The sequence below is a fragment of the Muntiacus reevesi genome, chromosome 1 (genome assembly GCF_963930625.1).
Source record: "Muntiacus reevesi chromosome 1, mMunRee1.1, whole genome shotgun sequence".
Lineage (NCBI taxonomy): Eukaryota > Metazoa > Chordata > Mammalia > Artiodactyla > Cervidae > Muntiacus > Muntiacus reevesi.
The window spans coordinates 39,798,478-39,819,179 of record NC_089249.1 but is presented as its reverse complement, the minus strand read 5'-3'; the positions used below and the strand labels follow the sequence as shown (position 1 = coordinate 39,819,179).

Below are 20,702 nucleotides of genomic sequence, written 5' to 3'. Positions count from 1 at the left end.
CCTCTTAGCTCAGTCAACCTGCAATGCAGAACACCGGAGTTCGATTCCTGGGTCAGGAAGATCCCCTGGAGAAGGAAATGGCAACCCACTCCAGTACTGCCTGGAGAATCCCATGGACAGAGGAGCCTCGCGGGCTACAGTCCATGGGGCTGCAAGAGTCAGACACAGCTGAGTGTCTAAAGCACCACCACCACAGTATTACTAACTAACATATAGATTTTGTTCAAATTTCACAAAATTTTATGCTAGTGTCCATTATTTGTTTTTATACCTTATTCAGTTGTATACCTTATACAATTTCACATTATATTTAGATGCACTGAGCAGCTTCAGATGCATGCAACAAATTCTGGTAAATTCTCTTTTATTTTTATTCTGTTATAAGTATTTTCTAATTTTCCTTGTTATACCTTCTTAGATACACCCATCATTTAAAAGTGGACATTTAATTTCCAAATACAGGGGGTTTTAAAAAATCTTTGATTTTAATTTCTCATTTAAATGCTTTCTTCTCTGCAATCACCATGTTTTTTCATTAATCTGACTTTATTGAGGCTTTCAATGAGACCTTTATTGAGGTCTGTCTTGGTAAATGCCACACTGGACTTGAAAATAGGTGCATTATCTTCAAGTATCTTATGATATTTATTTCTAACATAATTTTACAGTGATAAGAGAACATACTGTGTATGATTTCAATACCTTTAGACCATGAAATGTTTGCACCTTGTTTTATGTCCCTGGATATGTTCCAGAGACTCCTAGTTTATAGTCTATGGGAACCTGAATAGAATTTGTATCCTACTGTTGTATGAAAATTGTATAAATCTTAATCATATTTAGTTGGTTCATGGTGCTTTTCAGGTCTACTATATCCTTCTACTTTTCTGTATATTCATTCTGTTAACTTTTGAGAGTTTGACATTGAAACTCCAACTAAAAATCTTAGTTTATCTACTTAAAAAATAATTGAAATATATAGTGGAACTATATGTAACTTTGTTCTGTATTTTCCAAGTCTCCTGTAAATGTATCATACTTTCATAATTTAAAAAATAAAAAAGAGAAAAAAATTCATACATTTCTGAGTTCTATCACAGACCTATTACAACTGGAAACTGCTAGGTTTGGGATGAAGAGAAATTTTTAACAAGGTCCCCAGGAGATTCTCACCCGAAACCATAAAGAAATCGAGCGGGTTAAAAGAATGAGGGAGCAGGTGGAAGGGATGAAGATGGATAATCTGATTTCATGATGAATTGATTCAATTAAAACAGTTTCCTCAACCTCGGCTGTGTATTTTAATCACCTGAGGAGCTTATTTAAACTCCTGATGACACCCTGCACTCAGATCAATTACATCAGACTCTCTCGGGTAGCACTCCGGCATCACTAGTTTGCAACCATCCCCAGGTGATTTCAATGTGCAGCCAAGTAGAGAACTACCACATTAAAGGCTAAATACCAGGGGCCTAGTTTTATCTTCATGAGCTCACATTTCATCTGTCACACATACAGTTTCATCTGCTCTTAGTAATAGATCTGGGAAGGAATGAAAAAGAGCAAGATTGAAATCATTTATTATTTCCTGCTCTTTTCCCCCATTGAGTGGTTTGATCAAGCAATCAATGGCCACACTTTCATTGTCTTCACTCTACCCCAGAGGTCCCCAACATTTTTACCACCAGGGACTGGTTTCATGGAAGATAACTTTTCCATGGACTGGGCAGGGGTGGGGGTGGGGGTGGGGGAGGGTATGGTTTCGAGATGTTTCAAGGACGTTACATTTATTGTGCGCTGTATTTCTATTTTGTGGCAATCTCAGGATACTCTGCCCTGACTTTAGGGTTAGGGTTCATGCTCCTATGAGAATCAAATGCTGCTGCTGATTTGAAAGGAGGCAGAACTTGGGTGGTAATGTGAGCAAAGAGGAACAGATGAAGCTGCCCCCCAATCCCACCTCACCTCCTGCTGTGTGGCCTGGTGTGGGGGGTTTGGGACCACTACTCCACCCCATCTCAGTCCTGGGCTTTATTTAGCTTCACTAAGTGCCTGAGTCTTTGACTTAACGAAACTACAGAAAGAGCTAGAAGGAACTGCAGGAATCATCTACAGAAAATTCATTCCAATTTTACAAGCAACAAAACTGGTAACCATAACTAGCTATTATTAGATCCTAGCCTAGAAACTGGATCTCCTAGAGCTATTTTTCTCACTCTGCATTGTGTCTGCCTCCAAACATGGAAAATCTAAAATTCAACCTTACTGGATAACTGTATGTTACTTTTCTCTTGATCCTGAATTATACTCTGATTCAGCCAAAGTTCCTGATCTTACGATTTTTAAAACTCTAAGGAACTTGCTGATGTTAAGAATTATCCAGGGGTTTTAAGATCCTCAGGATTCTACTAGACTTCTAAATCCTAATTACCTGCAGAAGAGTAAGGGAACTATATTTTTTTAACAGATATAATCATGATCAGTCAGAATCTATTTTCTAATCAGGCTCATTTTGCCCTTGAACATATAGTACTTAGCTTTTCAAGTGATTATTCCTCGAGAAAATGGTCTGTTCATCTCCACATCATTTTAATTTTTTGGAGACAGGTGTTGTAATCTGTGATTTTTCATTAGAAAAGGCACTCTCATACTTAGCTACCACTGAATGTCAACTATTATTAGAAAAAACTGAAGTTAGTGGCGAAGAGTAAAAATGTCCGCCATACCCAAATATTTTGGCCAGGGTATTCTCAATTTTCTTGAAATCTGGCCTCTTTTCTGGATCTTCCTCCCAGCAGTTTTTGACAAGTAGATAGACCTGGAAGAAAGAAGAGGTCGAATTGAAGTAACTCAGAAAAATACAAATGCCATATGGTATCACTTATATGTGAAGCCTAAAATATGACACAAATGAACCTACTTATGAAAGAGAAACAGACTCACAGGCTTAGAGAACACAGTTGTGGCTGCCAAAGGAGCGGGGAGAGGGAAGGACTGGGAGTGTGGGGTTGGTAGATGCAAACTATTACCTTTAAAACAGAAAAAACAAGGTCTTATTATATATAGCACAGGGAACTACAGCCAATCCCCTTGGGATAAACTATAATGGAAAAGAATATGAAATGGAATGTATAAATGAGTCACTTTGGTGTACAGCAGAGATTAGCACAAGACTGTCAATCAGCTGTACTTCAGAAAAAAAATAAGAGGTGGATTAGCTTAGAGGGTGGTATCCTATACTATTCTGTCCCGTGATGTAAGCAACTGAAGCAGGGAATATTTTTAAAACATCTCAACTCTCACAACGAGTACGAAATGGCCTAGTTCCCTGTGGTCATCATTGCTGCACCACTTTGCCTCACCCCTCCTTTCGATCCTAGGCTAAGGAGAAACGGCAATATTGATTTGGACGAGGTGGGATGGGAGAGACAAAATGCCTTACGGACATTTGCAGGGTTTGTGCTGGGGAGGGGGATAAATAGCTGGGCTTGGTGAGTACGGGGCGACTTAAAACGAGAGTGAAGCTCTATGACATTAATTTTCAACTGTGCCTGACCGTGGGATTGTCTGGGGAGCATGCACAAAATTTCTTAGGACTTCAGGAGCTTCTGAATTAATTGGTTTGTGAAGGGATCTTGTTAGGGTTCTCAGATGTAGCAAAAAAAAAGAAGTTTAACAGGACACCCAGTTAAACTTGAATTTCAGATTAAAAAATTAATAATTTCCTTAGCACAAGTATGTCCCAGGTATGACATGGGCAAAGGACATTAATCTATGTATGTTTGTAAGTTTCCCAGCTGCAGTGAACAGAAACGAGGAAGGGGGGTTGGGGTTGGGGGAGGTGGGGAGAGGAGGTGGCAGGATGGGAGGGATGGGAGGGTGTGTGTGGGGGGTGGGGGGGTTACAGAGGAAGACGGAGAGGACAGGAAGCCCATGGAACCATCATCTCATTTGATACTGCTTGTTTGCAGCGTTTGTGGGATCAAAAAGCATGCTGAAGGGCATTTGCTTTAAGTTAAGTTTGTTCTTCACTCTGAACACAAACAGGATCACAAATGGTACTAGATACAGTGCCTGTCTGCATTCTTTTGCTTTAATGAAGAGTCCCTGGGGAGGGAGACGACCACGGTATAGAACTGTAGTTGCTCGTATTCATCACTAGGTGGTACCCCTGCCTGGGAAAACGATCCGCTGGCTGACTGCCTTAGAGGATGGGACAGAAGCGCCGACAAGTGAGCTGATGCAGCCCCAGCGTGCGTGTGTGCCAAATTGCTTCAGTCGTGTCTGACTCTGCAATCCCATGGGTCGTAGCCCACCAGGCTCCTCGGTCAACAGCACATGCCCTTCAGGCCAAGTCTTGGAGTTTCAGACCTGTATTCTACTGGAACCAGCTACTAGAAGACTGGAATCGAAATCCTCATTTCCAATTCCAGAACCATCCAGCCGCACGAGTCAATAGACAAGGAGGCAGCTTTGGTGAAAGCTGTTTTAAACATGAGGATATACTCAGACTAGAAAGCAGGGTTTGAGAGGAGAGATACTGATGTGCGGAGAGGAATTCCAGGATCCAGAAAAGCAGCAGGAAGGGAAGGGATGAGAAGACAAGATAGGAGTGGATGTAGCTCAGAACACCTTGGGGTACAACCTGCCTTTCATGTTGAAAAATAGAATGAAATAAAAAAGGCCCATTCATGCTCAGTAGAGTCTGACCATAAACCTCATCTAGCAGGTCACTTGCAAACTGAAGCAAAATGTTTTTATCTTTATCCTGCAAGGAACGAAAGTTTTAAAAAAATTTAACAACCAAAAATATTTTTTCAACATTTACTCACCATATTCTGGATTATAAAAGCTCAGATAAAATTCTAAAGAAAAAATTAGAATTTTTTTCCCCACAGTCCTTAAACGCCTTTGTGAGGGATTATAAAACAATTAAGCAAATCCAGAAAAGTCTCCATTTTCTTCGGAGGAAGGATAGAAAGAGTGAATGTACATTTCTTTATTGTTTCTAGATGTTGGCATATTTATTTTATAATTAGGAGGTAGTTTTATAAGCCTAATAAGTGTATCACAGAGACATCTTGCTCTTCTAGCTCCTAAATACTGAGAACGTGATGTGTGCTGGAGGAGCTCTTTTGTGAGTTAGGATGATGACAGGCTGATAATGGCTCCCAAGGATGTGTCCCAACCCCCGGGCCCAGTGAATGCTACCTTACTTGGAAAAAGGGTTTCTGCAGGTGTGATTAAGGATCTTGCAATGCGAAGATAATTCTGGATTATCCTTTTAAAAAAAGGTTTTTTAAAAATCCAATTTTATTTTTTTAAAACTTTTTGGCTACACGGTCTGTGGTACCTTAGTTCCCTGAGAAGGGACTGAACCATGCCTCCTGCAGTGGAAGTACACAGTCTTAAACACTGAACCACCGGGGAAGCCCCTGGACTGAAACTTCAGTACTTTGGCCACCTGATGTGAAGAGCCGGCTCATCGGAAAAGACCCTGATTTTGGGAAAGATTGAGAACAAAAGGAGAACGTGGCAGAGGATGAGATGGTTGGGTCGCATCACTGACTCAGTGGGCATGAATAAGTTTCAGCAAACTTCGGGAGACAGTAGTGAAGGACAGGGAAGCCTGGCGTGCTGCAGTCCATGGGGTTGCAAAGAACTGGACACGACCTAGCAACTAAATAACAGCAATAGACACATGTATCCTCATATAGGAGAGAAGCAGATTAGGCAGAAATGGAGAATGTGGCCTGGAGGCAGAGATTAGTGTTGTGGCCACAAGCCAAGGCATGTCAAGAGCCACCGAAGTTCCTGGGAGAAGTGAGGAATGGATTCTCCTGTAGAGCCTCTGGAGGAGGCATGGCCTCTGACAACTCATTCCAGACTTCTGGCCTCCAGGACTGTAAGTGGATATATTTCCTTGGTGTTCATCCACCATGTTTGTGCTCCTTTGCTGCTGCAACACCAAAGAAACTCCTGCGGGAGACATACTCACTTCCAGCTCTTTTTCCTCTGCTGTTTCTAGGAACAGATCGGGGCGGAAGGGTTTCACTCCGTTGGAATTCTCCACTCTGAAAATCTTCTCTGATGGGATGAGAACCATTCGAATTATAAGAAAGAATGCAATGTGAAGAAATTTTAGCAGCAGCCTCCAGACTCTGAATGGGTTCCCAGACCCTGGATGGGGAGCCGGTGGGAGTGTGGCAGAGCCTAGGCTAGCACTCAACAAACAGATGTGAATGAATGGATGAACCATCAGGGGAAGGGGTCTTAGGCCCTCTTACACCCAGGAAGTACCTCAGTTAAAGCTACAAACCCTTTAAAACTTAACTCAAAGACCACTGTCTTAGGGAGGTTTCCTCTGACCGAGATGCTAGCCTGTCCTCCCTACACCCCTCAGCTACCTTCATCCTCCACACTGCTAAGAGCTGGTACACAGTAAGTACCCAGTAAATCGAGAATTGGATGAACGGAATGAAACATGTCCCCCCAACAAGGACCTACTGTAGATCACAGAGAACTCTGCTCAGTGTTCTGTGGCAGCCTGGATGGGAGGGGAGTCTGGGAGAGAATGGATACATGTATATGTATGGCTTAGTCACTTTGCTCTCCACCTGAAACTATCACAACATGTTAATCGGTTATACCGCAATACAAAATACAAAGTTTAATAATAAAAAAAAATAGTCAAATTTAATATTCCATGGGGAGTCAATATAATCTCTAAATCAACTTTCTAGAATTTAATAAACTATGCTACCCACCCCCCCATACACACACACACATACACACAAGAGATGGATAGCATCACTGACTCAGTGGTCATGAACTTGAGCAAACTCCGGGAGACATTGGAGGATGGGGAAGGCTTGGCGTGCTGCAGTCCATGGGGGTCACAAAGAGTCAGACACGACAGCCACTGAACAACAGCAACAATGCCCTCCCCCGCCACACACACATAAAGAGAGGACATGTGACAAAACTACTAGAGATATTCTCTTAGTGAGACCTCAAGGATGTATGTGGGCCTGTTAGTGATCTAGTTCAGGTGTTAAAGACGCATATCTCTTAATGGAATCAGAAGGAAAGCAGGAAATTTTAAGGCAGAGCCCTGTAACTCAATAATGCTGACAGTGGTGGCGGCTGGCAGTAGGGTACTGGCCTATGCTTTTCAGAACCCTCTGATATTCATACTGTCATTGAATCCCTCCAACCGCCCTTTGCAGTGAGGAGCGCGGGAGTGACACTGCTCTCGCTGACAAGGGGAGTGAGATGTGGTCACAGAAACCTCGGGGTCTCGGTCAGCCTAGAATTCCTGCTGGCTCCCAGAGAAGGTCCTCACCTTTCTGGTCCCGACAGCTGAGCGTGTAGAAGGTTTCTCTCCGCTGGATGATCTCCTGGGCGATGATGCCATAGCTGTACACGTCTCCTTTCTGTGAAACGCTGGCTACGCGGAGATGCTCCGGGGCCGTCCACAAGTCTGTGTGTTCAGCATTGAGACTGTGAGGTTGAGGGGGTGAGCAGCCCAGAGACCCCCGACACGCTTTTCAGGTCCCTCCACCACGCTCACGCTGGCGATGGGGGCAGAACACACACTTGCCTTCCCAGCTGACTAGGTAATGCCAGGATCTGGGTGAGGAAACATAGAATGCCTTCCCTAAAACTGCCTGGGTCATAGTCCTGAAAACCCTCAAGGTCTACCTAGAACAGCGCCTGGGTACAAGGAATGCTCAGTAAATACTTGTGGGGTGAATTCAGTAGAATGTAAGAGGCTGAGGATTTAATAGTTTATGGAACATGCAGCATAAAGCTATGAAAGCCTTTATAAATACTTTAATATTATATATTTATATATTTTATGTAATATAGAACATTGTGTGCATGCTCTGTCACGTCCGACTCTGTGACCCCATGGACTGCTGCCCACCAGGCTCCGCTGTCCATGGGCTCTCCCAGGCAAGAATACTGGCGTGGGTTGCCATTTCCTTGTCCAGGGGATCTTCCTGACCCAGGAATCAAACCCAGGTCTCTTGCATTGCAGGCAGATTCGTTATCACTAAGTCACCTGGGAAGCCCACATAAAACGCTACATATATATAAATACTTAATAAATATATGTTTACAAATTTTATGTAATACAAAACATATTTCTTTTAGTACATATAAATATATTTACTATATATATGTTTGGTGGTGGTGGTTTAGTTCCTAAGTCATGCCTGACCCTTTTGCGATGCAATGGACTATAGCACCCCAGGCTCCTCTGTCCATGGGATTCTCCAGCCAGGAGTACTGGAGTGGCTAGCCATTCCCTTCTTCAGGGGATCGAACCTGAGTCTCCTGCATTGCAGGTGAATTCTTCACTGACCGAGCCACCAGGGAACTGCCATATATGTATATTTACTAAAAGGAAATAATGGGCTTTCCAGGTGGCTCAGACGGTAATGAGTCTGCCTGCAATGCAGGAGACACGGGTTCAGTCCCTGGGTAGGAAAGATCCCCTGGAGACGGGAATGGCAACCCACAACAGTATTTCTACTAAAAGAAAATGAAGACAGCACATTTAAACAGAGAGACAGGCACTGAGAGTTTGCAGACGTGATACAGTAGCAGCCATGAGGTCAGCTATTACACAGATGTGCTTTCTTTGGTTCCTGTGGTATTCTTTAAAAAAAAAAAGCATATGATTTACTCACATTTTACTAGCGTGCGTGCTATTACTAGTGCTTCCCATCAAGTTCATTTCAAGAGTGAAGCACTCCTGTGTCTGGCTCCTGTAGTCACTTGGGTTTGGGACCCCCATTACATACCTTATTTATAATAATGGGGGCATACAATTAAATATTCTCCAACATCCCTTGGGAGTTTTCCAGGATCACCTAGCTTCCTGTAGACTTCTTGAGATTTCTACCTTCAGCAGTTTCAATTAAATAAATCAACAGATTTGTGTGTTTAGGTATCGTGAGATGCTTATGATAAAGCACACTTTCCCCATTTGGCTTTCCATCCAAGAGTTCACTGCCTTTTCAGATTTATGTCTTGTGAATTTATGTGGCTTGTGATTCATTAACAATGGGTCCTAATGGTTGGGCTTGTAGGAGAGGGAAGTAAACCTACTTATAATAAGATTTCAGGTAACCAACTCCACAGGTAGGCTCATATAACTGGATGTTCAGGAGGGTAGGCTTGGATCTGCAATTCATCTGATTTTGTGTCGCGGTGAGTCATTTCACGAAGGGGGTTTGCTCACTCCACGATGAACCCGGGCATGCAGTAGGTTCTCAATAAGCACTAACCGGATTTAGTTCAGTGTCTTAGAATCCTTGACATAGCTAAAGAAGTGGGTGCACGATTGTAATTTTTCATCTATTATGGAAAACTAAAAGGATTGCAAAATAGAATTAGAGGTAGAATTTAGTTTTTGAGGAATTTAGTGGTATTTTGAGGCATATGTGATTCCTAGCCCTCTGAGGCTGTTTAACCCTGAGATCTAATAAAGGACTGGCAAACAGTCAACATGAAAAGCCCCTGATACTTTACAGATCACTTTTTTGACCTTCATCACCACTCCTGAAAGGGATAAAAGAATATATTTTACCAATATGGCTTTTTTTTAAGCATCATCATTTCTGATCGTTATCACAGATAAATGAATGATGTCTAGAATTTGGAAAGGGGCTTCAGTCTTATACTCTATCTTTTTGGGCAATTCTCTTAGCCTCTCTGAGCTTTAGTTCTGTCTTCTATAAAAGAGGAGGGTTCAATAAGGGGATTTCTAAGGTCTCCTACGGCTCTAACTTTCTGTATTTTTTCACACAGTCCTGCCTCCACAAGCCAATAACTCTTTCATGATTTCTCCCTAAAATCAAGGGACACACAGCTGAAGAAGACCTACAGAGGAGATCTGTTCAACCTGACAGGCACACGCTGAACACTGAGAAGGGAATAAGCCAGCTACTGCCTCTTATGTAAGTGTTTTTTCTGGTCAGTATCACCATTTCCTGAGCATTTTACATGGACTTGTGCAAAAATTTAAAGAAACACGTTTAAGTGGGAAACTAGTGAAAATTTCATTCCTGACAGACCTTTTCTTGGAGGCAAAATGGAATTGCAGCCAAAATCGGTGATCTTCACCACCATTCTACTGTCCACCACACAGTTGGTCGATTTCAGACGGCCATGGACTTCTGTCTTACTGGAGTGCAGATAGGACATTCCCTGTAGTTTTTCAGATGACAGGAAAACAAAGAGATATGACACTCCTCAGCTGTTCTGTCATTTTCAGGAAGGAGATGACTTGGTGAAATCATTTTGGCATGTGGATAGAATCACTGTCGAGTTTTAAATTTAACTCCATTAACTTTATAAAATATTGTTAAAGCCCTAATGTTTGCCTAAGTACTGCATCCAGTTTTGAAGGTTATTTAGGTGACACAGTAAAAGGCAACTGTCTAAAGACCCTGGTTAAGAAGTTGTAGACAATATGAAGCGAAGATTGATCCTAATTTTTTTTTTAAGTGTTTTTGCTTACCACTTATTCAGTCTGTGACCTTGTGTATGTCTCTGGTTCTCTGCTACCTCAATACAAATATGAAAATGATATGAATAATAAGGCTTTGCCATACAGAAAAAGTCACAGATGTACAGAACAGACTTTTGGACTCTGTGGGAGAAGGCGAGGGTGGGATGTTTCAAAAGAACAGCATGTATATTATCTATGGTGAAACAGATCACCAGACCAGGTGGGATGCATGAGACAAGTGCTCGGGCCTGGTGCACTGGGAAGACCCAGAGGAATCAGGTGGAGAGGGAGGTGGGAGGGGGGATCGGGATGGGGAATACATGTAACTCCATGGATGATTCATGTCAATGTATGACAAAACCCACTGAAATGTTGTGAAGTAATTAGCCTCCAACTAATAAAAATAAATGAAAAAAAAAATAAAAAAAAAAAATAAGGCTTTGCCTTCCTGAAGGGAGAAGTTAGGCTAGATTATTTCTTGAAATCTAATTGCTTTCCACCTATTTTGAAACAGAATGTTTCATTCAGTTTTGAAAGAGGAAGTTCTTTTTTGGCTGTTGTGTCTCCCCCTGGTGGCCAGAGGTGGTGGTACTGCAGACACTAGTTACCAGCCTTGGTCCTGGGAGTGAACTGAGGCAAGTTCTATTGTACTACGCTTTTTCCCCCCAACTGATTCCGATGCTATGTGTCTTTCAGGTGATTTAAGACTGTATCAAATAGCTCACTCTTGGGACTGGCTTTTCTTCATTCTTGAATGGGGCCCTAGTTACTGGTAGCCACCTCCTTTTCATAGCATGTCTAGGAAATATACATGTCCAAATTTTTTTATTGCCTCATGCAAGATGAATGCCTGTCCTTACATTTTCTCTTACATTAAGGTGAAGATTCAGTTATCTTGCCTGAAACTTTATGTGGTTTCTTTTTTACTTCCAGCAAATCTATGAAAATGTGTGCCTGCAACCCAGTGTAGAAAGAATTGAATAATAAAAATAATAAGTCAGTATACATATTGAATACTTGCTTGTCAGGCCTTTTACAAAGCCGATGTGTTGTATCCTAAAATCTTCACAAAAACCCTATGGCACAGGTAATACTTTCATTATCATTTTACAGATGAAGAAACCAATGTGATAGCTGGCTAGGTCTGTTTTCCAGATTTAACTTTCATAAATATCTTTCATGTCTGTGGGTCTCTTACCTTAGCAATGTCATACAAGACAGAGATCTTAAACTCCCAGTCCATGAATGTACCATCAGGGTAAGAAATTGTGTCATTTAAAACTTCCTGAGCAGGAGAAAAAGAAAAGGAAGATGAGTTGTCTAAAGGACGCCACTGTGGAGAGATTCTTACAGGCAAATAATGATCTTTTGTTTTTTATTTTTTAACATTTTGATCACATCCCAAGGCATGTGGGATCTTATCTGCCCAACCAGGGACTGAACCCACGCCCTGTGTGGTAGAAGTGTAAGTATTAACTATTGGACCACCAAGGAAGTTTCAGTAACGGTCTAATCATGAGTTCTTGGACTCAGGAACAAGCTGGAACGCCATTGTCCTGTTTTTCTTGAACATATGTTTCTTTTCTCTCTAAGAAACACTAGGTGGTTCTTTATCACAAGGAGATGAGCACGAGGTGCCCACAGATCCCAAATCCTGGTTCTTCACCAGACAGCGGTCAAGGAATGAGCAGGTACCTGCCAGGCGAGGGGGCTGGCAGCCCGATTCACAGGTGCCTGGGCTGCAGGCTCTGTATCATCAAAATAACACTAGTGTTTTCCTACAAGGAATCGCTATCAGGATATCCCTTCACTAGGCTTCCATTTTTACTTAGAAGAACAACTGCATCAATTGGCTTAATAGCTCTAAGTGTTCCATTTGTTTATTAAGCCCTCTGTCATTAAGACGGAGCTCTTGAATTTTTGCATGAATTGTATGCCTTAGAACTTTGAACTCATAGTATTAATGTGGTGACGGTTCTATCAAGATGCAGGGTAGTTAAACCAAGCTAATTCTTCACAGTAAAACTCTAAGCAGGACCCTAACTGAAAACCTAACAACAGTTTCTTGTTTGGGGAAAAAGCCCAGTTTTAGCATAGGTAGTGTACCAGCAGTCTCCAACAAAGGGCCCAGAGTCATTGGCTGTTTCAGATGAGGCTGCTGAAGCGGTGGGTAACCCATCAGTTTAAGGGAGGGGAGTTATGAGCAGACAGACTCTTCCCTTAGCACCTGATAGTGGCTTTTGTTTATTTATTATCTCTTCTCCCCATGAAAATGTCCTCTGTGATAATCTTCACTTACTGGTGTATCTAAATTTTTTGTCATGTTGAAACCAAATGATTCAGATATGGTCTAGCCCTTTTATGGAAAGTATTTCTAATTTTGAAAGACTTGAATTGTTATTATTAAGAATGTGTTTATTTTATTGTATCAGCAGCAATTTAAATGAACATTTTCAGCACCAATTAAAATGATCTTATATAGCCTTTCTCCAAAGACCTTTTGATATGATGCATTAGAGTAATATTTTTTCCATTCATAGAACTAACATATCTAACTGTATTATGCTTTTCATATGACTTGGCTTAGAGTTACCTGTATTGAGTTTATAATTTTTCCATTTATATTGATAAATGACAGTAGTCTTTAATTATATTTTAGTATCAACTTTATGCTAGCCTTGTTGAATGTTAAATGAATTCAGAAGATGTTCATGTTTTTCTGTAACTTTAGAACAGTGTTTATAGACAGTGAGAATTATTCATTGAAGTTTAGAAAAATTAAACAGAATCTGGTTTTCTTTGTAATGGAAATGTTAATGTCTTCTACCATTATTGACTTCCTTAAGTTTTAACTTCTTGAGTCAAGTTTTCATCATTATATTGTTTCTGAAAATTTTCCCTTTTTAGACTTTACAATTTAATAGTCATGATATATTCTTTCATAATTGAAAGCATCTTTTTCATAGCTTTTTTATTTTCATTTTATTTTTATGGTTGCTTTAAAGATTTAATTAGAAGTATAAGAGGCTTGTATATTTTATAGTTTTTTAAAAATAAACAACTCAAGAATGCACTTTAAAATTTTATGAGTTTTATAACAATTTAATTGTGATTTCCTTTCCTTTAGGCCATAGTTATTCTAAACTTTTCACTGAATACTTAAATTTTTTTTTTTCAGTTCCATGGAGATATTTTATTTATTCATTTATTTATTTATTTTGCCTTTTTTATTTATTTTCTTGCCTTCTTTTTGCCTTTTATTTATTTCTTTGCCTATTTATTTATATATTTTTTGCCTTTTTTTGCCTATATAAATAAAAAGTATTTATAAATTTTTTCCTTCATTATTTTTTTTCTTAGATTATTTTTTAAAGAAAGAACAGCATTTAGGGCTATGATTTTTTTCCTTGAGGATACATTTGAGTTTATGCCATACATACATTTTTAAATCTACACTTTTTTCTAATAACCATCCAGTTTTCTCTTAATACAAAAGCAAATATGCAAGTAAAATAAAATGAATGGAGGGTAATCACTTTTCCACATTTCCATATTTGTTCTTTGGTTTTTCAAGTCTACATTCCTAAATATTTTTTAGCTAGTTAGCTCAGCTGGTAAAGAATCTGCCTGCAATGCAGGGGACCCCAGTTCAATTCCTGGGTCAAGAAGATGCCCTGGAGAAGGGATAGGCTACTCACTCCAGTATTCCTGGGCTTCCCCGGTAGCTCAGCTGGTAAAGAATTCACCGGCAGTGTGAGAGACCTGGGTTTAATCCCTGGTTGGGAAGATCCCCTGGAGAAGGGAACGGCTACCCACTCCAGTATTCTGGCCTGGAGAATTCTATGGACAGAGGAGCCTGGCAGACTACAGTCCATGGGGTCCCAAAGAGTTGGACACGACTGAGTGACTTTCACTTTCACTTATAAAGATATAATAGGGATAAATGGACAAAATCTGAGTGATCTAGTTTGATAAGCACATGGGCCCATACACTTTTCCTGATAACTCTAGGCTGTTATTATTTCACTGAGTGAGCATTTAAAATTTCTACTACACATTTTCTTTTTTTTTTTTGCACATGGTTGGCTGGTTAGGAAATTGGAAATGATTCTGGTTCCTTACCCGGAGGGATCCTCTCTCACAGTACTCAATCACCCCAAAGATCGTGGAATCAAGCTTCACTGTGCCGTAGAACTTGGTTAGGTTGTAATAGTCAATCTGAAGCAACTAAAACATAACACACTCATTTACAAAGCAGCTCAGCCAGAAGAGAGCACCTGATTAAAAACTAATAATATACTAATAAAACATGCCATGTCTCAGATCTCTGGGAAGATATTCTACTGCTCCTGATACAGTGAAGCATCAGTGCTTCTTCTTCTGCACTTGGCATTAATCTGACCTCATGGCCTTTCTTTTGTCAGCAAGAAGACCTGAATACAACAAACCTTTGACTACTCTCCCATCACATCAGGACCACTTTCTAGGACATGCCAGCATGTTCTGTACCATCAAACATCTTTGACAAAATTTGGGGGGGGGGCGGAATTTTCAACAAGAAGTATGGTCACCCATTCCTTGGTTTATAGGCTTCTCTGTCAGGAGTCCCTAATAACACCTTGCTCCACCAGGGACCTCAATGCTTGGGGAAAACGGAGTAAGGTCATTTCTCACTTAAAGGTCTTAAGTAAGCATACCTTGTTCAATTCGATCTTCTGTTTCTCAGTGAAATTGCCATCATTGTGCTTGAGATCCTTTAGAATCACTCGCTGCAAAGATCAATTGAATTAAGGAGATCGTGTCGAATGACCACTATATGCATGTTATAATCATCTGCTCACATGACTATCTTCCCACACTACTGTAAGCTCTTGAAAGCGGTAACATCCCCTTACTGCTGTTTATATCCCTGGCAGCAAGTGCCTGGGATGTGGCAGGCTCATATGAGAATGCTTCTTTAAAATGACTAAGTGGAAAAAGGAGGAAGGAAGGAAGCAAAGAAGGGAGGGAAGGAGGAAGGAAGAGAGAAAGGAAGGAAAGAAGGAAGGACGGAAGATATAAAACGCTGCTATGGGATTGTCACATCCCCGCTGCAATGATTCAAAATACAATACAGGGTTGCCTGGACTGCTCTGAATCTGCTCTTTTTCCTTCCTACACTCTCCCCCTCTTAAAAATTTTATTTTTTCTTCAGTATACCCAAGACTTGTGAATATTGTAAGCAGTGAAGCAGAGCCCTGCCCAGCCCTGTGAAAGGCTCCAAGAGCACCCCTTGGGTCAGCCCCAAGACCCGGGCCATCACCCCACCGACATCAGAGCTGCGGCCACGATGAGTCAGAAGGCCCGGCATGTATCCCTGATTGAGAGTTCAGAAAAGCAGAGGAGACTAGTCACCTTTTTGTCGTATTTGCACTGTCGCAGTCTCTGGATTGTGTCTCGCCTCTTGTCATCATCGATCTGGCACAAGGACAAGCTAATTATTCCAGAGGCTCCAGCTCTTGGCTCCCCACCTGCCGGCCAAAGGCTGAGAGACTCTGCCTGCGTCTACTGTAGCTAGTTCACAGCATGCCAGGCAGGCTCAGAAAAACTGTCATAATTGTCCAGTGTCCCCTCCCATGCTCACCTCCCCCCTCCAACGGTATCTTCTTTCCAAGTATCCACCAGCTGCACACTTAACTCTGGGTGTTCTCCCTGCTTCTTCTCGTGGCCTATTTCAGCCAGACACTTCCTTTGCTTCCTTCCCGTCCAGCCCCCCCAGACTATTGGAAACCACTGCCTGCAGCTACGGACAGATGCTCTCAGGGAATCAGGCTTGGCATCTGAGCTGTGAACTCATGCCTCAAGGCCCAAGTAGCAGTGCAAGTGAGGACACCTTGCTGGGGCTTAAGGAGGCAGCCACATCAGCTTGGGGTTCAGCCTGGAGTTGCGAGATCATCTGGTTTGTCAAAAGAAGCCAGTAATGTGGATTTTTCTATTCCATTCCAAGATTTGTGTATTTGATAATTAATTAAAAAATATATTCATTTATTTATTTGGTGGCGCTGGGTCTTAGTTGCAGCAATGTGGGATCTAGTTCTCTGACCAGGGAGTGAACCTGGGCCCCCTGCTTTGGGAGCTTGGAGTCTTAGCCCCTGAACCATCAGGGAAATCCCAGTAATTAATTTTAAAAGAAGTTAAATATTGACCGAAACACAACACACACACACACACACACACACACACACACACCCACACCCACACCCACCCACCCACACACCCTTGCAGGCTAGATACAGCTCTTGGTCTGCTACTCAAAAGGCAGAAAAGATTGTGAACCACTGCATCTTTCCATTCAATTCTTATAAAAACTTGTGATGTATTTTATTGGTTAAAAGCCACCTCATAGGGACAGTTTGAAAATGTGAGTGAAATAAGTAATACCCAATTCCATGCATGACGCCTGGCACAGCGCAGATTAATAAACGTCACTGGTCTCCCCTTCTCCTGTTTATCATTTTATCTGTGAGGTACAAAGGGTTACGTGGCACCACGTGGCACCTGAGAATGTACGGAACCTGGGTGTGATTTCTCGGCTAGTGTTCTTTTTACCCTCTCAAGCCTCGATTGCGTCATTTAAACCATTTGAACCTCAGTCCCTTATCTGGGCAATCTTAACTTACAGGGATACTTGGGGATCTGATGAGACCAAGGTGGTGACACTTTCTTACAAGCAAAGGTGTTTTATCCTCAAATGAGTCCTCTGCATCTTTATCATTATTTTCTGTCTGCCGCCCTCCCCTCGGGCTTTGCTGACATCTCTCCCTCTGGCTGCCTTGGTTTGCTGACACTCTCCATTCCAACCTGGGATACCTTCTTCATCATCTCGCCCCTGAGTCTTGCTTCCTCACCCGGAGCTCAAACCATCACCTGTCTGGTCACGTGGCATTTTCCCCTCTCGCTGACTCTGGTCGACCCTCATGGGTCTTCTTCCGGTCCTGTCTGATTCTCAGCACCGGAAAACCTCTTCTTACAGCGAATCCCTGGTCGCCTGCCTGCTCCCCAGCTGGCCTGTAGCTCGGCATGACGATGACTCCCCACGCTCTGAATCACTTCTAAGCTTCCTCCTCGTGGCAACTTGTCCCAAAGACTCATTCTTAGCCAGGTGAGCGGCTAATGATGAATTAACTCATAAAAATTCTGTCATATCCAACAAGGGGTAGACGGGTTATACTCCTAGAAGTATTTACATTTTAACAAAACATACAGCGACACGATGTTTTAGGCTTAACTCAAAAGAACCAAGTGCAGTACAGGGTTCTGAGGCGGTGGGGGAGGTTTGTGAGGGGTGGAGCTGTGGCGGAACCTGGGCAGAAGTGAACCATGTGGGAGCCCAGCCTGGGGTCACGCCAGAGGCGGGGACCACTCACTCCTTCTAGAGGTCTCCTCCTCCCTTCCTACGGTACTGCCACTAAGTCATTCAGGTCGATGAGTTCTCTTTTCGAAAAATCCAATGATCTTACAATCGTTTACAATTACAGTCACAGGTTTTGATGAGAATCAAATGGAAAGATGCAATGTGAAATGTAAATGATTGTAAGATTACTGGATTTTCAAAGAGAGCATTGATTGATTGATTTCTTCCTGACACGTGCCTGAGATAGATTGATCTTTTCTTAATTTTAAAATTTTTAAAAACTATTTATTTTTTTGGTCGCACTGCAAAGCATGGGGGAATCTTAGTTTCCTGATCAGGACCCAAACCTGTGCCTACTGCAGTGAAGTATGGAGTCCTAACCACTGGACCACTGGGGAAGTTCCTGGTCTTTGTCAATAGCATTTTTATTTCTGTGGCTCAGGACTTAATAGGAGTGCTACTTTGGTGCATGGAGCATTTCTGGAGGAAAGGGAGATCTAGTCCTCACTGAGCCATGAGAGGACCTGAGCCACTGGAGTGCCGCGTGCAGGACTTGGGGTGGGATGCCCACAGAGCTGGTGGAAAGGCTCCAAACACAAACTTGACCCCATGTGGCAATTTCATTTTTGCTGATTCTAAGCAGGGAGGCATCTCAAGTCACACTGTCCTGTCGGCTTGGCCCTACTCCTAGGGACCCCGCTCATTCCTTCATGTGGAGGTTCTAGGACTCCACTTCCCCCTAGTTTGCTTTGTATAAAACCTCTGGGATTTCCCTGGTGGTCCGGTAGTTGAGAATCTGCCCTGCCAATGCAGGGAACACGGGTTTGATGCCTGGTCTGGGAGGATCTCACAGGAGCAAGTAAGCCTGGGACTACGGAGCCTGTGCCCGAGAGCCTGTGCTCTGGAACAAGAGACGCCACTGCGATGAGAAGCCCGAACACCGCAACTAGAGGGTCGCCCTTGCTCGCTGCAACTAGAGAAAGCCCGCGAGCAGCAACGAAGGCCCAGGGCAGGCAAAAATAAATGAATTAAAATCTGAAAAAACCCCAGAAAACCTCTGATGGTTAAGTGTTAAATGTCACACTGACACAGGGTGGGTTCAGACTGTGGCCCGTTCTTGAAATTCTAGCCCCGTTGCCTCAAAGAGCTCAGAAACAATGAAACAGGTCCCGGTATCAGGCACATGAGAAATGCTCAGAAGTGCTGGCGGGTTACATCTGCAGTAACCTGGGTGTGTGTGTGACCCAGCCCCGCTGCTCGACTCTTTGTCCTTCCTTTTCCTCATCAGCAAAGACAGGATGATAAAGTTCATCTCCTGAGGTCCGGTTGAGGAGGAGATAAGACCATGCAGGTCCCGAATTAACCACGGCTCATGGGAGGCGGTATTGTTGGTGGCTGCTGAGCGTTCCTGGCTGAGTGCAAGTGTGGGCAGAGGACTCTTTTTTCAGCAGTGAGCAAGTAAGTCACACGTCCTGAGTGTGAGAGAGTAGTTCCCCCAGGTTTAGGGGAACTCAGATGCCTCACCCATTCCTACATCCCTTCCATGGCAAATCCTCCCTCTCTGCACTCCTCTTCTGGGTCACATGCCAAAAGTGAGTAACATGCCATATCTCAGCCTCCACCAAAGTGTTCACTGGATCAAGTAGCATCATGAAGAATCAAGGGAAAGGCAGGAAGCTGAGAAGTTTAACATCTAACTCTTGGATTCTGAAACAAATGACCCTGCCTGGCACGTTCTGTACCATGGACCAAAGTCTCCTCAAATCCCCGGGAAGTTGCACCAGTCCGCACATTCTTCACCAGGTAAGGGACGCCTTACCTTTAGGCTAACATGGTTGGTCTCATTGGACTCCAGAGGAAAGATGTTTTCAGGAGGAATGTGGGACCACTTCTTCTGACGAAGTGCATGTTCTCTCTTATATTTTCTGTGAAAGGAACAGAGTCAGCCCATAGGCTTTTATTATGCTCTTTTATTATGCCATTCCATTTCTGACTATTAGTTGACATCTAGAGCTCTGATGGGGGGCTTCCCCAATGGCCCAGATGATAAAGAATCTGCCTGCAAGGCAGGAAACATGGGAGACACAGGTTTGATTCCTGGGTCGGGAAGATCCCCTGGAGGAGGACATGCAACCCACTCCAGTATTCTTGCCTGGAAAATCCCACAGACAAAGGAGCCTGGCAGACTACAGTCCATGGGGCTGCAAAAAGATTCAGTCAGGACTTAACAACGAAGGCTCTTCAGCCTGAAAGTATGTAATACTTAACTAAATGCTTAACAACAACAATAATACTTAACTAAACAACAACAACAAAGCCTCTTCAGCCTGAAAGTATGTAATAGAGAGACTTTGAAAATTCCCATAATGTATTAATAAAAGAGCAGAAATAGCTATTTCCACCCGCAGAATGTGTTGCTAATAACACAGTTAAGATCACACAACTGGTGAATCTCAGAACTGAGATTTGAGTTCAGGTGTCTCAGGAAGACTCCCTGGAGGAGGGCATGGCAACCCCCTCCAATATTCTTGCCCAGGAAATCCCGTGGACGGAGGAGCCTGGCGGGCTACAGTCCATGGAGACACAAAGAGTTGGACACGACTGAAGCAACTTAGCACGCACGCACGCGTGTCTCTGAGGGCAAGCTCCAATTCATCCGCTCAGTAGTATTCTGCTCTAGACAGACTTTTTGATGCAGAATGCCTTTATAATCTCAGCTCTGTCCAGGGACCTGCTTGTGAATGTATACTATCAACAGGGATCAGATGCCCCGCTCTCACCCAC

The 20,702-nt window shown here is 42.7% G+C and overlaps 1 protein-coding gene across 5 annotated transcripts in view; it reads right to left on the bottom strand.

The window, feature by feature from the left end:
- GUCY2C (guanylate cyclase 2C) overlaps positions 1-20,702 on the bottom strand; it is a 95,776-nt gene that overhangs the window by 12,234 nt on the left and 62,840 nt on the right. For all 5 annotated transcript variants that reach the window (XM_065940920.1, XM_065940927.1, XM_065940936.1 and 2 more), the window contains 9 exons: positions 19,738-19,843; positions 15,920-15,982; positions 15,223-15,294; positions 14,648-14,752; positions 11,724-11,810; positions 10,089-10,221; positions 7,346-7,483; positions 5,999-6,087; positions 2,727-2,818 (listed from right to left, as the gene is read on the bottom strand). In XM_065940920.1, the coding sequence (XP_065796992.1) occupies positions 2,727-2,818; positions 5,999-6,087; positions 7,346-7,483; positions 10,089-10,221; positions 11,724-11,810; positions 14,648-14,752; positions 15,223-15,294; positions 15,920-15,982; positions 19,738-19,843 (885 nt within the window). The remainder of the gene's footprint in view (positions 1-2,726; positions 2,819-5,998; positions 6,088-7,345; positions 7,484-10,088; positions 10,222-11,723; positions 11,811-14,647; positions 14,753-15,222; positions 15,295-15,919; positions 15,983-19,737; positions 19,844-20,702) is intronic.